A 16,189-nucleotide genomic window follows, 5' to 3' on the forward strand; every position below is an offset into this window, starting at 1 on the left:
TGCAAAATAGAGCCTGTCAAACTAATTATATATTTATTTATGAAATTACAAGTCTGGTTGATAAAGGTAATAGTGTTGATGTAATATGCTTAGACTTCTGTAAGGTATTTGACTTGGTACCTCACAATATTTTGATTAAAAAAAAAACTAGAACGTTGTAAAATTAACATGGCACACACTAAAAACTGGCTAACGTATAGATCTCAAAATGTAATTGTAAATGGGAAATCGTCATCAATGGGTGTGTTTCCAGTGGGGTCCTGTACGGATCAGTTCTTGGTTCTATGCTGTTTAACATTTTTATCAGTGATCTGAAGAAAACATAAAATCATCACTGAGAAAGTTTGCAGAAGTCACAAACATCTGAGGAGTGATAAATAATGAAGAGACAGGTAAGGGCATCGATGCAAAGCAATGTAAATGGATTTTAATATGTCAAAATATAAATCTATACATATAGGACCAAAGAATGTAGGCCACAGTTACAGAATACAGGTCTTGCTCCTGGGAAGCAGGGACTCTGAAAAAGATTTGGGGGTTTTGGTGGATAGTCAGCTGAACATGACCTCCCATTGAGCTACAAACGCACCATCAGAGACCCTTCTGTGTTTGCAGTGGAGACTGAACAGAACATGCCTTTTGCAAAGCATGCTGCTTCATGGTCACAGGAGCACACTGATTTTGGTAACTCTCTCTAGTGCAAGGCCAGCAAAACTGTGGACTTTATTAAGAGTACCAGCAATGATCATGCATACTAGCAAATAGTGAAGATGCTGGCAGCTATGCAAATGTACTGGACTGGTAACCAGTGCAGGGAGCAGATTAAGTGGCTCAGGGGTGAGTATTGGAAAAACCAAGACCAGAACTGCACCTCAGGTAACTCACCAAAATCATGCCTATTTTATGAGGAATTTGACTGTGTGCTGGTCACTGGCAAGGAGCCAACAGTGGTGTATGATGACCTAGTCAGCCAGGATGGTGACCTACTGACCCCAGAATCCAGCATGGGACCGATGGGAGCCCGCAGCAGGCACTGAATCTGGACAATTAAGTCACTCTGTCGCTGAAAGCAGTTCCAGAACAGGCTTTGGAGCAGCAGCATATTCTGGATCCATACTCAGAGGAGCTGATGCACCCCACTGAGAAACAGCCTGCTGTGGAGCCTGCAGCAGACACAGACGGGAGAGAAGCTACCCCTAAAGTCCGTGTCTGGCTCCATTTTGATGTGTATTAATATAGTAATGGGAGGGATTTCTGCTCTATGAACCAATGCAAAAGTTATGAGAAGCCCAGCTAGCAGGGTGCATCCATTAATGACAGATTTAATCCCCGCCCCCTCCAAAGAGGTGACTGGGCTATGCAAACAGTAAAGAGGCAACTTTAAAGTGTATTTTTAGTGGAAAGGCTGATTTCTGCTAGGGCCATTCCTGTCTCTTACAAGTAATAGCCTTACATTGCCATGCCTGTAAGTATGCGGCTGTGTAACCATTCTATGGTCTATCGAGCCACCTGAAAACCATTAACTCTGTGTGTATGTTTGGGGAAGTGTGTTCCATTCCCAAATCTAGCCCACTTCAGTTAGAGGCAGTCCGTGTAATCCATAGGTGACAAAATCATTGTCCCAAGTGAGACTGGGGTTTGGCATTTTGTTCAGAAGTGTGCTGGTGGTGCAACAGGAATTCCATTGATAATGTCACTTGGTGTGAATAGTGCCCCAGCCTGTCCGTGAATGTCTCCTGGCATCATGAACCTTTTCGGTGCAATCCACGCTGACGTTCATAGATTGCCCTCTGTGGTCCATGCGTAACAAGGGAGTTGTGCCCTTTGTGGTTTATGTGCTCACTGAGGAGGACAAATGAGTCCCATCAATATCCCCAGCAGTTTGGAAACCCTGTTCTCTCAAAGCCAGCAATTACTTCAGCAATATCTTTTATGCCTACCACTTTGGGGTAAACCACATGCCCGATTCCCTCAGAAACCTCTGCGACCACTTTAACCATAGCTGACTTTCCAACACCAAACTGGTTTGCAATGGATCTGGGGCAGCAGTCTGGAGTAGCCAACTTCCACATGGCTATAGCAACCTGCTTCTGGACTGGCGGAGTGGCCTCATATGTGTGACTTTATGTTGGAAGGTTGGAACACACTGCTCACAAAGCTCCAGAAATGTGGCTTTCTTCATGTGAAAGTTCTGGACCCACTGCTGGTCATCCCAGGTCTGCATGACGATGTGATCCCTCCAGTCTGTACTTCTGGCCCTGCACCAGAAGTTTGAGTCTGCCAAGCCTGGGTGCTCCTCCTCCTCGTCCTCCTCCTCCTGCTCCATCATAAGCTGTGTCAGGTGCCTTTGATGGGCCAGAAAACACTGCTGAAATGTCCACCAGCACCTTACAAAAGCTCTGCACATTTCCTGACACAGAAGTTAAAGCGCAAGGAAGAGAAGTGCCTCCTCCATGTTGGTGGCTCAGGTAGCTGGGAATGCACTGACCAAAATGACTGCTTGGCAGGATCTGTTTGCTGGCTGTTCAGACTTCCTGTAATGTGCAGGATGGACAGTCAAGTTTTCCCACAGTGCACCACAGTCAAAGGGCTAGACTGACCACATTTCAGGTGGGCACTAAGGAGTTTGGGACTGCGTGCTGCAGGGTAGACGTCTGAGCCGCAGGTTTGAGCCTGGGTTAGAAAATTCTTAACCTAAGGTTAACAATCAATGTAGATGCTCAAGCTCTGGGTTCTCTAACCCAGGGTCAGCTGACTCGAGTCCCACTAACCCTGGGCTTACATTGCAGTGTAGACGTTACCTAAGTACCTACATGGGGAACAAATATTTAGTAATGGACTGCTCAATCTCGCAGAGAAAGGTATAACAAGATCTAATGGCTGGAAGTTGAAGCTAGACAAATTCAGATTGGAAATAAGGTGTAAATCGTTTAAGGTGAGGGTAATTAATCATTGGAACAATGGGTCGTGGTGGATTCTCCATTGCTGACCATTTTTAAACCAAGATTGAATGTTTTTCTGAAAGATCTACTCTAGGAATTATTTGGGGGCAGTTCTATGGCCTGTGCTAGACAAGAGGTCAAACCAGATGATCACAAGGGTCACTTTAGGCCAGGGGTTCTCAAACTGGGGGTTGTGACCCCTCAAGGGGTCACAAGGATATTGCATGGGGGGGATTGCGAGCTGTCAGACTCCACCCCCAAAACCTGCTTCGCCTCCAGCATTTACAATAGTGTTAAATATTAAAGTGTTTTTAATTTATAAGGGGGGTTTCGCACTCAGAGGCTTGCTGTGTGAAAGGGGTCACCAGTACAAAAGTTTGAGATCCACGGCTTTAGGCCTTAGAATCTATGAATTTGGGCTGTGGGTGCAGGAAAAAGGATACACTAGTTCAGCTGATGAGGCTCCTTCAGCAGAACCCCTGGGAGAGGCCAACAGTACAAACCACCTCTTGCTCTCCCTGGAAGTAAATCTTCCTTGGAGAACAGCTGGCTCCCAGAATGGAAATGTAAACCCCCTTACCAGCAGTCATTTTCCACGCCTACACATTTAGAACTTCTTGGCACAGCAGAGACATTTAGAATATTTTTGTCACTGTGTGTTACCCGTTATCCAAGTTGATTTTCTAAGGTTTAGTTTACTTTTCTGTAGGTGTGGGAGAGCATCTGTGAGAATCACAGCCCAAATCTGCCATCGCTTATTCACATGGGCTCCCTCTGAAGTTAACAGAAGTTACTGTAGTTTCTTTCTGTGCAAAATTTGGCCTTAGATTTCCATCACTAAGTATATTTGCCCATCTTGAGCAGGGCATCATTTTCTAAGGGTTAAAGGGAGGGCAGCCCCCCACCCCCGAACCTTGGTATGACTTTGCCCCCCTGACTTTTCATAGAGCTATATGCTCCATTATGTCTTACACTCTTCCCCCTCTCTCCCCACCACAACTTTGCAGGATATAATATGGTGTTCTTTATGCTGACACAACTGGCCCCCGCTTCCCAGGCTCCCTGAATTTTTCTGAAATGATGCCCCTGATCTTGAGGACACTCTATCCCTTTTATACTTTAGAGAAAATCAGCTGATGTAGATAGCATAGGTCTATTGAATCAATGGGGTCAAGTCAGCTTATACCAGCTGAGGATCTGGCCCACTCTGTGGTGAATCTGATATGAAATGAAAATGATTAACGCCCCAATCCCTCCCCTGTGTCTGTTTCATAACATTAGTTCATGCTTAAGGTGGTGCTGTTTCAGCTGCTTCTGTCACTGTGTTTCCTTGATGCCTCTATACATTGTTTGTGAACAATAAACTATTATTCCCTTAGTGGTGCTTGGGTTTTTTTTATTTTGTTTTTAATTTTTTAACTTTTAAGATAAGCTGTGTGATAATGACAAGATGGAGGAGGAGGACAGTGGCTCCCCGCTCTCATGTTGAGTGCCATGACTCACCCTCGTAAATTAATAATCATTTGTACGGCTGGTCTTTCCCCTTGCTGAAGGCATGTTTTATTTCCAGCTGGATTATAAACTGAGTTTTTAAAGTTACATTGTCATTACTGGTCAGTGTTTACTCACTGGAAGATTTTGCTTGGACCTTTATTATTTTTGTAGTCGTGAAAAATAACAGCAAGATGGTGGAAACTGGTAATCATCTACATTTAGATACAGCAGCACACTTTTTGTTTAACAATCACCAAGAGCTTTTAAAAACACTAATTAGGCCCTGCTGTGAGGCAGATAAATAGTGGTTTGCTCTTGTTATGGATTAATAAACAGAGTTTTTTACCTAGAGTTCACACAGTGAGTTAGTGACAGAACTGGAAATAGAACCAGGAGTCCTGAACTGCAGTTCATGTTTTATCCAGAAGGCCGCACATCCAAATTCCAGCCTCATGGTTTATCCCATCAAAGTTCTTGCTTTAATGCTGTGGGCTGACCCCATGTTTCCTTCTTTTCTCTGCCAGACTCCATCACTTGCCAAAAATTTCACGTAAATTCCGAGGCCCAAATATTCCCCAGCAAACCCTCTTCTAGCCCATCTATGTAAGTGTTATATTCACAGCATACACACAAAGAAGTTAGATTAAAAAACATAAATACTGTTTATGTTTACTGGCAGTTGCAATGTAAAGCTACTTTATTTCTTAAAATTCAGCATGATAACACACAAGAACCCAAAAACTGAGAGAGAGGAAACTGGTTGACTCCTAAGGCTCTATGGCACAACTCAGCCCTCCTTGCTTTAAGCTGGCCCTTTCCAGACTGACGGCTGCTAGGCCCAGATTGCATATTTCCCTACAGAGCCCCCTAGCCTGCAAGCAGGGCCAGGAAACCCTCTCACTCTTAAGGTACCTGTACACTGCACACCACTGGCAGCAGCATGTAGGGTATGTGGGTACATGCCACAGTGAAAAGTGTCCACATTGCGGTATGTAGCAATACATGGCAGTGTAAGGCTCTGGCAGTGGGGAAAGGCTTCAGCAGGAGGGAGGCAGCAGAACAATGCTATTTTTAGCAGTGTAGACAGGAGAGGCACTGCTTGGGCATGTAGAAAGACGTGTAGGGTACATACCCTAAGGTTGTGGCATGTCTATTCTACTTGCCTAAGCAGTGCTTCTTTACTGTCTACACTGCTGTTTATACCCGTGCTTGGGTGACATGCTGTGTATGTACTCTACGTGTCGCCATAAGGAGGGTGCAGTATAGACATACCCTTAAAGTGATAGCTTGCAATGCCAGTGTAGTCCTCAATACACCAAAGAGCAAAATAGTTGTTTATTTTACAACGAGTATACTTATTTTTTCATTTTTTAAAAGTTCCTATGCACTTGGCCTGCTCCTCCTTCCATGGAAGTCCATTTTCCCATCAACTTCCAAGGGAGCAGGATCAAACGCTTGTCTATTCTAAGAGATGATCTTTTAACCTATTCCTATCTCTCTTGCTCAGGTTTAGATCTGTGATCAGTTGCTGAAAGAGCTGTACAATATGTTCAACCTCTTTGTTTGATCAGGAGTGACCTTATTTTTATCCTTTAAGCATGAGTTATGAAGGAGGTTGTTAAGTTGACTGATGCCCTGTCACTATTGCCCATTTTCTTTGCAGCCGAGCCTTCAGTTAGTTTACGTTTCTTGCCAATGAAAAAATGATTGTTGGGCCACAAGGAGGTAAATTACTGTAGAGTGTAAATTTGATTGCTGATGTCAGTTAACTGCTTTGTTAATGCAGAGATTAGAACATGTTGAAATATTCTTTATGGGGAGGAAGGGGAACATGCCTTTTGCCATTTTGAGACAGTTAACTGTTTTGGTGCTATTGCAGGGCTCATTTAATTAAAATAAAAGCTAAAAGAAAGGAGCGATGTGATTTGAGCCCTCCCTTGAAACAGGGGTCATAAAAGTTTATTTTTACTCACTTATCTTGTCTCCTCTCACCCACCTTGCAAACTAAATTCCTTATCCTGCCAGTACTTTAGAAAAACACGTGTCCTATTAGAACAAAACAAACAAACAAAACCACACACATGGTATCAAACTACAACCATTCCATCAATCTTGTGCAGAAAAAAAGGGAGATTGCCAGCTCTTGCCATCGTATTGCGACTCTCATGATATTTAGTGATTTTTCTCTTAAAGTGACAGCTCTTGCATTTATGTGATTATTGGAGAATCCCAGATTTTGTTTAAAAAAGTTTCTAGATCTCATGGTTTCAGAGAAAAGCTTGAAAATGTGAACAGTAAAGATTCAAAACCCAGAAAACAAATTAATTCCACGTTTTATTCTTTTAAAAAAATCTCATGATGTTTAAACCAATCTTTAAACCTGGCTTGTGATTTTTGAATGCGTGGGGCAGGCAATACTGATTGATGAGTTTAAGAAGATTTTCCTGGGCCTTCTCTTACTCCTACTGCTAGTGGTGTGCTCTATGCCAGCCAGTAGCTGTGGATCTGCAGCAGGTATTAAAGGGGTCATACATTTGCATAGGTTTGGTAATGGATATTTGTCTGGGTTTTGTAAGATCAGTTACTTCTGACTTGGAAATGAAATAAATACTTGACTCTCACACTGCTGCATAAAACACATGTGTTGATGGTACAGCACACACAGAATCTCTTTTCAGGCTTTGATTGTCCCTTCCGACTATCACCATCATTCCACCCTTAGCTCCCTTTTGCAGGATGTAGCAATAAGGGGCTTCATAGGACCTGAGCAAGGAGTGAGCAAGCCCTGTCCTTCCCAGGATGATTTATCAGGCAGTTGCATGCTTACTAGAAGAGGCCTAGTTCTCAGGATAGGCAGGGTGTAACTCTGTCTATCCTGGTGTGGGTCGGACCATGAGGCGCTTTTAAATCCACCTACCACTGCATCTCCAGCTTGTCTGTGCTCAAATTCACCCAACTTTGGTATACATATAATGCTGTTTTGTACCAAGTGTATATGAGTTCAGAAGGGCCTAGCATTTCTTCACCTCCAGTTCTTTGGCAAAAACTATGATTATGAATAATGCAAAGGGATGTTACAGTATATCCTAAAGCAAGAGGGCAATATCCAGCCTCAGTTCTTGCTTGCTTATTACTACCCCAATAGCCCTAATGATGGGTAATAGTTCCACTCACAGCAGTTGGTGTTGTCTTCATTGTATTTAGTGTGCCTGTACGTCTCCAGGATACTCTGCCCACTTTCTGAGGGTAGTGCGCTGGATTTTGTGTGGTTCTGGATCAGATTATTTTAATAATAGAAAGAATTGCATTTCTAATGGTACTATGTTAAGGAACACATTGGTGTTTAAAGAGCAACAGAAGAGATCTAATTTGATGATATTAGTGGAATTCTTATTAGCTTGGGATCTGACACACTTGTATGAAGGCTGCATTCTGATCCTAAAAGAGTTATTTAAAAGGTAAATAAGAGACCAACATTGCACAGCCTCTATTTGCACTCTGACTGAGGGCCTCCTTCTCTTGATTTCTTCCTCTTGTTAATCGTTCATATATGATAATCAGGCACCACATTATATGCAATGTTGCATTCTCCTGTCCTGATATGAATGCTTAATGACTCAATGCTGCATGTTTGGTGTAGGTACTTGGAACTGGAGAGCAGTGGACATCGAAATGAAATCAGGTTGCATTACCGTTCAGGCGGCCATCGCTCACACACAGAAGTGTTTCCGTACATTTTGGCAGATGATAAGTGGCACAGGCTTTCCTTAGCAATCAGTGCCTCACACTTGATTTTACATGTGGACTGCAATAGGTAAGTGAAGAGTGATATTTCATATTAATAAATAGTAGTCTGGAGCATTCCAGCTCAGTAATAAATGAAATGATAATGATTTGAGGTTTATTTCTTCTATTGTTTCTTAACAGAATTTATGAAAGGGTTGTGGAGAAGCCCTACATGGATTTACCTTTGGGTACAGCATTTTGGTTGGGACAGAGGAATAACGCACATGGTTATTTTAAGGTAGGCTTTCCCTGAGAGGAAAAGACTGAACATAGGTAAAAATGGCAATAGTGTTCCCTCTATATCTGCAGCAGTGGAAATATTTTAAATACTGTGGTACATAAAGGCTTTATCATGTGAGGTTGCTGTTGATCCAGTTCCCCTAAGCGGAACATACTCCTTGGCATAGGGGCAGGCAAATTTCATCCTCCAGCACCAGGGTGGGCAGCTGTCTTCCAGAAGGATTCACCCTTATGGGAGGTGAGAGGATCCTTGCTCCACCACCTTCCTCCCAGGGGTTTGCTTGAGACAAGTAAGGTTTATCTTGCTACCAGGAGTCTGTAAGAGGTTCTACAGAGGAGAATGCCTGGACCATGTGCTGAATCAGCTGTTGGGGTTAATCATCTGAAATGAAACTGCTGTGATCAGCAAGGAATTGTCATCAGGAGCCAATCTTTATTAGTTAGAGTTGAAAATAAGTTACCACAACCATCATGCATCCTGTCACACACTTCCTCACACCAAATTGAGATCCACAGCATGTGACAGGAGCCACAACACCCCATGAGCAAAGAAATCTGAGTTCAGTTGGGTGGCTGTCAAATTATGGTGTACTGTGAATAAGTAAGGCTAGAGAGCAAGATAGCCATTTAAGAGGGGCATGATCAGTGACCAAGGTAAAAGGGGATCCCCGGAGATAATGGAATAGGGATTGTATTGCCTGTTGCACAGTTAGATGTATGTTTTCTGTCTCAGAATATTTTTCACCAGAGGAAAGAGCTATCTACTCCAATACAATACATGGTGCTCAATGCCATTATTCTTCTATTGTGTTTAGGTTCTTAAACTACACCTCTCACCATGGTCTCTGAGCATCTTCCAGGGTTAAAAATTAACAAGGTGACTAACATCAGTAAAGAGAGAGAAGTTTCCTTCCCGGGGAGAATAGTTACAAGTGTTTTAGTTTGCATTTTAACTTTACAATGACTATATTACTACATGTTGCTATATGGGAAAGCAAGGTTGAAGAAGTAAGATTTTGCATTTGGACTAGAAAATGGTAAGATTTATGGTCATGCTTAGTTCCTATTTGATGAATCCTTGGCCATACTCCTTGTCCATGGTTTGACCTCACCCATTTTGGGGCTGTCTCGGGGGGTCCTTGCAGCACTGCAGCCCTGTCTCCACAAGGATGTTTTGGTACTTGAGGCCCTAAAGGCTAGGGTTCTTTGGATGCTGGGCCCTGTGGCCTGGCTGAATCTGCATTGCTAATTTTTAAATCTTGGCTAAAACACTGATTTTAATTTTCAATGCAAGTCCTGCCTTTGGTGCTGAAATCAGCATTAGATGTGTAAACGCATGTTTTCCATGCCCAAGTACAGATTTAAATCCCAAGTGGGTGTGAGATATGGAATGGATGTCCCATCAGGCACTCTGTTTTGAAAACTGAGCCCTGTATCTGTTTTTTAAATTCAGTATATTTTTCCTTCTCTATATTAAATGTCAGTCTCCTTGTTAAATGGCTGAGAGGTGATCAAGCCTACAGAGGCAGAATCCACTGAAAAGTGGCATTCTTGACTTTAATTATTTTCTAATTTTTAATTATTTTGTTTAAGATTACTGTGATGGGGCTTAACCCCCATCCCCTGCAAGGCTAATGAAGGCACCCAATTGGTCATGCTTTGCACCTGGAGTGGTGAGTCGCTAACTGGCTCCCAGCCATAGGGGGCGGAACTAAGCCGTAATACGTAAACTGAAGGAGCTTAATTTGGGGGAGAGACAGCAGAGAAGACAGGTCTTTCTGGCTGGGAGAAGCCCAGGGTTAAAGTACACAGATAGAGAGAATGGGGACTGCACACTACAGGGACAGTGTAGGCTCCTGCAAAGGAAGCCTTGAGGTAAGATTTGTAAATAGAGTAGAAAAGATTACAGTAGCCCAATAGCGTAGGAGAACTAATCAGTTTCATTTGGATTTGTGGTGTGTTTCGGGTGTAGTCAACCAGGTCACAAAAGAAAGGACTGCCCTTTCATGGAGCATGGCTATTTGGATTGTTACTGCAGGAAAGTCTGCAGTTTGGCATGTTTCCTCAGTAGTGGGCATGCTCCAGCTTACCAAAACTGCTGATGTGTCTAGATGTGAAATGAGAGGACTGATTGACTCCAGGTGCGGGTGGACACTGGTTTGAGGGAGTAGACTCCCATCTGCAAAAACAGGTTGGCATCTGCAGGTGTACATCTCGTGCATGCACAGAGAGACCGAGTCTACCCGACAGCAGAGATAGAAATAGAAATGCAAGGTCAGAGGTACAAGCTGAGAGCTGATATATTAAGAAACCTCCCCTCACCTGTAATTGTAGGGTGAAACTGGCCTAATTTCCCAGTCCTATTGCAAGAAAGGATATCACATGAACAAATTAACCATAAGGCAACTCTCATCTGGACACAGGCTGTTGGGCCGGGTGGCCTAGAGACAGGGCCAAGTACTCAATGGACTGGGGAAATGTAATTGAGAGAGTCGAACAAGAAATGCCAAGCCAGCTACAGGCCCTAGAAACACAATTGCACAAGGCAAACTAAGAGCTGGAAGAGGTGAAAGCCTCATGACAGATAGGGTTGCCAATGCTCCAGGATTGTCCTGGAATCTCCAGGAATTAAAGATTTATCTTTAAAGATTGTCATGTGATTGACACCTCCAGGAATACATCCAAACAAAATTGGCAACTCTAATGACAGAAAATAATAGAGGAGGCCACATAACAAGAGCAAGAATAGATTTGGACAAGACTAGAGCTGGCATATGAAAAGAATTGTTGGCAGCAACACAAATGGGAGCTGGCTGCACTGAGAACCATGGAAATACATGGCAAGGGTGCCCCAACCTCTAGAAACCAAGAACAGTCCCCTGCAGAAAAGGAAATGGATTGGGTGAGTTCATGGGGAATGGATGCTCTGAATGAGGAGAGAGGAGAAGTTGCCTCAATCATGGACTCTGACTGAGCACCCAAAGGGCAATCATACAAGGCTGGCCTGTCCATGGAGAGTAAACGGATCCGGGACTTTCAAGAGAGATTGACTGCTGCAAAAGGGGCCCTGCAGATACACATCCAAACTAGAGAATATTAGAAGGAATGTTCTGAAGACATGCTAGGTTATAAAAATTGATTGTTTATCTGAGTACTACTTAGAGGAGGCAACTGCAGGGCCCCGTACAGTGATGGGGAGAGAGAGTCCTGATGGGCAGTATCTTGAGAGATGTGCGTAATGGGACTTAACCCCATCACCTGCAAGGCTGGCAAAAGCGCCCAATTAGTCAGGCTTTGCACCTGGGGAGGAGAGTAGCTAATTGGCTCCCGACCAGAGAGGGTGATGGAGCTAGTCGTAATAAGTAGACTGAAGGAGGTACTTGTGGGGAGAGATGGCAGAGAAGACCAGTCTCTCTGGCTGAGCGAAGCCCAGGGTTAGGTTACATAGACAGAATGGGGACGTGATGGAGCAATGTAGGCTTCTGCAAGGGAAGCCTTGAGATAGGATTTGTAAGTAGAGAAGAAAAGACCACAGTAGCCCAAGAGGGTGGGAGAAGTATTCAGTTTGGATTTTGTGAGGGCTTGTTTATGATACCCCAGAAGGGGTCTGAATTTAGCTGTTGTGGCCGGAGGGCTGAGCCACAAGACCTGGGGCCAGAGGCAGCTGGCCAGCAGGGGGTGCTGGAGCCAAAGATAGTGGCAACAGCCCACACTGACTCAAGGGGTTGCTCCAACGGTGAGTGAGCCCTTCCACAATTGCTTATGGTGCTCCAAAACTCATTTAATTTGCTGTATTTGCTTATGACTAATACCGTTTTTAGATTAACATGTAGTTATTTCTTTCTTTTCAAGCCTTACTTTACATGATACTCATCCTTTTTCTGAAATGTCTGGGACTGTGGTGGAACATGCACACACATCAAGGTGTAAAATGAAAGACACCATTTGTAGTTGCTTTTTGGTTTATTTTAGTTGTTTGTCAAGAAAATCTAGAGGAGTCAAAATACCATGAGAATTTTTTCTTACTGAGAAAAGCCAAATTAAATGAAATTCAGCAAGGAATCGTAGCACCAATCCATCCAAAATACATTGATCTTATTGGTTGTTCAATATATGATATTACAAATGGTTACATTGAAAACAAAAGAATTGAACATAGTGTTGTGGACTGTAAATCTCTTCAGACTTGTAACCCAAGATTTTAATAAATGACTAGTGGGTGCCTAGGGGCTTGGTTTTCTGAAGGTGTATTGCCAGCACTTTTGAAAATCAGGCCCTTTTAAGGTGTCTCACATTGGATAGCCAAAAAATGAGGCCCGCAAAATCTTGTGAAAATCCTGGTCTAGGGTTTTATTTGGTTTTGAACCTAAACTTGCTCCCGCTGAATCAGTGTGGGATTTGGCCTTTAATTAGGATTGAGCCCACAGTGTTTTGATACCTTTTCTTCATAGCACTATAAATCAGTTTGAAATTCATTGCCAGTTCATTGCATTTCTTTTAAGAATGAGTTCTGAAGATCAGTGTAAGTCATGGAAGGAAGGGTAGATGAAAGGGACATCTGCAGTGTGTGTGATAGGATGGTTCATTTCTAAATTACTGTTTGGCCTTTGCTTTAGGAGAGTAGCAAAGTGGCTGGCTGCTAATTATATCTTAATGACTAAGGATGTATGTGAATTCTGGCTGTAAACATGTGATCTGTCCCTCTGGGTGAAACGGGTCATTTCCAGCTGGCATATTTGAATTTTATGCTAAACGTACTGTTCTCCTAAATTGTCAACATGCTCCACTGTAGCTGTGTAATAGATATGTTGCTTCTCTGAATTAGGTATGCTGTATAACAAGATCCATATCAAAATCATGAAATGGCTGTCTGAATCTGTTTTTCATGATTCAAGTTTCTTTAATCTTCACTTCTGTTTGACAACAGTAGTTCAGTGAAAATTTGCATTTTATGTAAAACAGTGTTTCAAAGACCCTGAAACTGAAAATTATTTTTTAAGTTGCTTTAAAGGTCATTTTCAAGCTTTTCTTCAATGGGTAACTAAAAATAACAATGAATTCAAAACAACCAGACTCTTGTCATTTAATTACATCTTGACATTTAATCGTATGCCTTTAAAAATGGTTCAGTATGTGTGTACATGTACAGCTATCTATTTTATTTACTCTTTGCTCTCCCATCACCACAGTGGATGCAAATAAGAAGTACTGTATTCATAAATAGTGGTCTTTTCATGCAGTTTTTCTTTTCATGCAGTTTTTCTGTGTGAGCTCTAATGTTTTATGTGGTGAACATTGCTGTGGAATATTATTTTGACAGTAAAAATAATGCACGCTCTTCTTTCTTTTCTATCTGTACTTGCACACAGGGCATAATGCAAGATGTGCAGCTACTTGTCATGCCTCAAGGATTTATTTCTCAGTGCCCAGATCTTAATCGCAGTAAGTCTATTAGTTCTTACACCATAGAATCAAAGGTGTGCTTCTTGCTTCATTTTTTGTCCTGCAAGCTCTCTTAAAACCTTGAGCTCCAATATACTGATTGTCAGCTGTGACTTGTGTAGATTGAACCTATTGTATATACAATTTGACAAATGTGGTGTTTGTAATTCCAGCCTGCCCAACTTGTAATGACTTCCATGGACTTGTACAGAAAATCATGGAGCTGCAGGACATTTTAGCCAAAACATCAGCTAAGGTAACAGTTACTCAGAGACATGGTGTGGGGCATAGGGAATTTTCAGGCTTCAATTCAGATCTCTCTCAAAAAATACAGATGTTCCGTTCAAAGAGCTTTCTTACATTTCAGTGTTTTCATGGTATTGTACATTGTCATAGTAAATAGCATCAAAATTCCTGGACAAGGGTTTACAAATATGCAAGCTCTATCTGTCAGACTAAGGATTCAGTAAAATTGGAATGAAACAGGTTACCACGTTTACAGTGCTTGCTGCAGCAGGATTTTTTTGGTTTAAGAGTTTTCTAAACCCGAGCTGTTCAAAAAACAGATCAAAAATATGAAAGTACTGGGGCTGAGGACTTTCAAGCAGTATCTACATCTACTATCTGATGATCACATCAAAAACATACCCAATTACCAATGGGCATACATCAGTTTACACCATTGTTTAAAAAAGGCCAGTGCTTTAAATGTCTGTAGCAGTACTATTGGCACACTGGTTTGATACTGGGTGTGACAGGCTGGGTCACAGAAACCATTTTGGGAACTGCTACCTGATGTGCTGGAACTACTTCTGAGCCCATTTTCCCTGGCAGCCTGGGACTTCAGTACCTTACCTGGTTGTGCCAGACACGCCAGCCTGCTGCAAACACAGACCCAGGTCTGAACCACATCCCCCAAAAGCTGCAGGCTTAACTGAAAACAGCTTAAGAAGTGCTCCTGTCTCCCACCCAGAAGTGCTCCAACACCCAGGTACCCAACTCCCAATGGGATCCAAACTCCAAATAAATCTGTTTTACTCTGTATAAAGCTTATACAGGGTAAACTCATAAATTGTTCGCCCTCTATAACACTGATAGAGAGATATGCACAGCTGTTTGCTCCCCAAGGTATTAGTAGTTGCTTTGGGTTAATTAATAAGTTAAAAAGTGATTTTATTAAATATAAAAAATAGGATTTAAGTGGTTCCAAGTAATAACAGACAGAACAAAGTAAATTACCAAGCAAAATAAAACAAAAACACTCAAGTCTAAGCCTAATACAGTAAGAAACTAAATGCAGGTAAAACTCACCCTCAGAGATGTTCCAATAAGCTTCTTTTGCAGACTAGACTTCCTCCTAGTCTGGATCCAGCAATAACTCACACCCCTATAGTTACTGTCCTTTGTTCCAGTTTCTTTCAGGCATCTGTTTGGGGTGAAGACGCTATCTTTTGAGCCAGCTGAAGACAAAATGGTGGGGTTTCTAGGGGCTTATATAGTCTCTCTCTTGTAGGTGGAAACCCCTTTCTTCCCCCTGTGTAGAATCACAGCTACAAGATGGAGCTTTGGAGTCACATGGGCAAGTCACATGTCCAGGCATGACTCAGTTCTCTACATGCCGATGCCATTGCCCACATGTTCTCAGGAAAGCTCAAAAGTGGATTGGTGTCTGTCAAGGTCCACTGCTAGCCAAGTACTCCCAATTACTTGAATAACCCCTTCACACTAAGTTGACCAAATCTATCTTAGGTGCTTTCTACAGCAAACACTTTAAACACAAGCATAGAGCCAACGCTTATAACTTCAGATATAAAAATGATACATGCATACGAATAGGACGAATAATGCAGTAGAACATAACCTTTGCAAAGATATGTTACATGGCATATCTAGCATAAAACGCATTCCAGTTATGTCATATTTACATTCATAAGCGTATTTCTATAAAGCATTCTGGGGTGCAACATCACATGGGTTCTGTAATGTTACACTGCATTGGTTTACAATAGAGCACAAAATTACAGAAATATCCTGGTTCAAGTGCAGGAATAAGTGTTATACATGTAAAATGTGAGCTTTACTGCAATCAACGAGAACTCTTGCCTCCCCATCTCTCAAGTTCATCTGTTCTGCATGTGATCTGATAATTATCTGAAAGTAGTTTGGGTATTGCAAAATGGATGCTTCACAGAGTATAAAGATGATAAGCCACTGGCCAGATCCTTCTTGCCCGACTCACATCCGTAGTCCCATGATATCATTGAATAAAGTTAGCAGCAGCATGT

At 42.3% G+C, this 16,189-nt stretch overlaps 1 protein-coding gene across 2 annotated transcripts in view; it reads left to right on the forward strand.

Moving 5' to 3' along the window:
* Nucleotides 1–16,189, forward strand: part of NELL2 (neural EGFL like 2) — a 244,713-nt gene that overhangs the window by 47,497 nt on the left and 181,027 nt on the right. For both annotated transcript variants that reach the window (XM_048835991.2, XM_048835992.1), the window contains exons 4-7: nucleotides 8,077–8,250; nucleotides 8,364–8,460; nucleotides 13,832–13,904; nucleotides 14,078–14,160. In XM_048835991.2, the coding sequence (XP_048691948.1) occupies nucleotides 8,077–8,250; nucleotides 8,364–8,460; nucleotides 13,832–13,904; nucleotides 14,078–14,160 (427 nt within the window). The remainder of the gene's footprint in view (nucleotides 1–8,076; nucleotides 8,251–8,363; nucleotides 8,461–13,831; nucleotides 13,905–14,077; nucleotides 14,161–16,189) is intronic.

Source organism: Caretta caretta, chromosome 1, assembly GCF_965140235.1.
Source record: "Caretta caretta isolate rCarCar2 chromosome 1, rCarCar1.hap1, whole genome shotgun sequence".
Classification (NCBI taxonomy): domain Eukaryota; kingdom Metazoa; phylum Chordata; order Testudines; family Cheloniidae; genus Caretta; species Caretta caretta.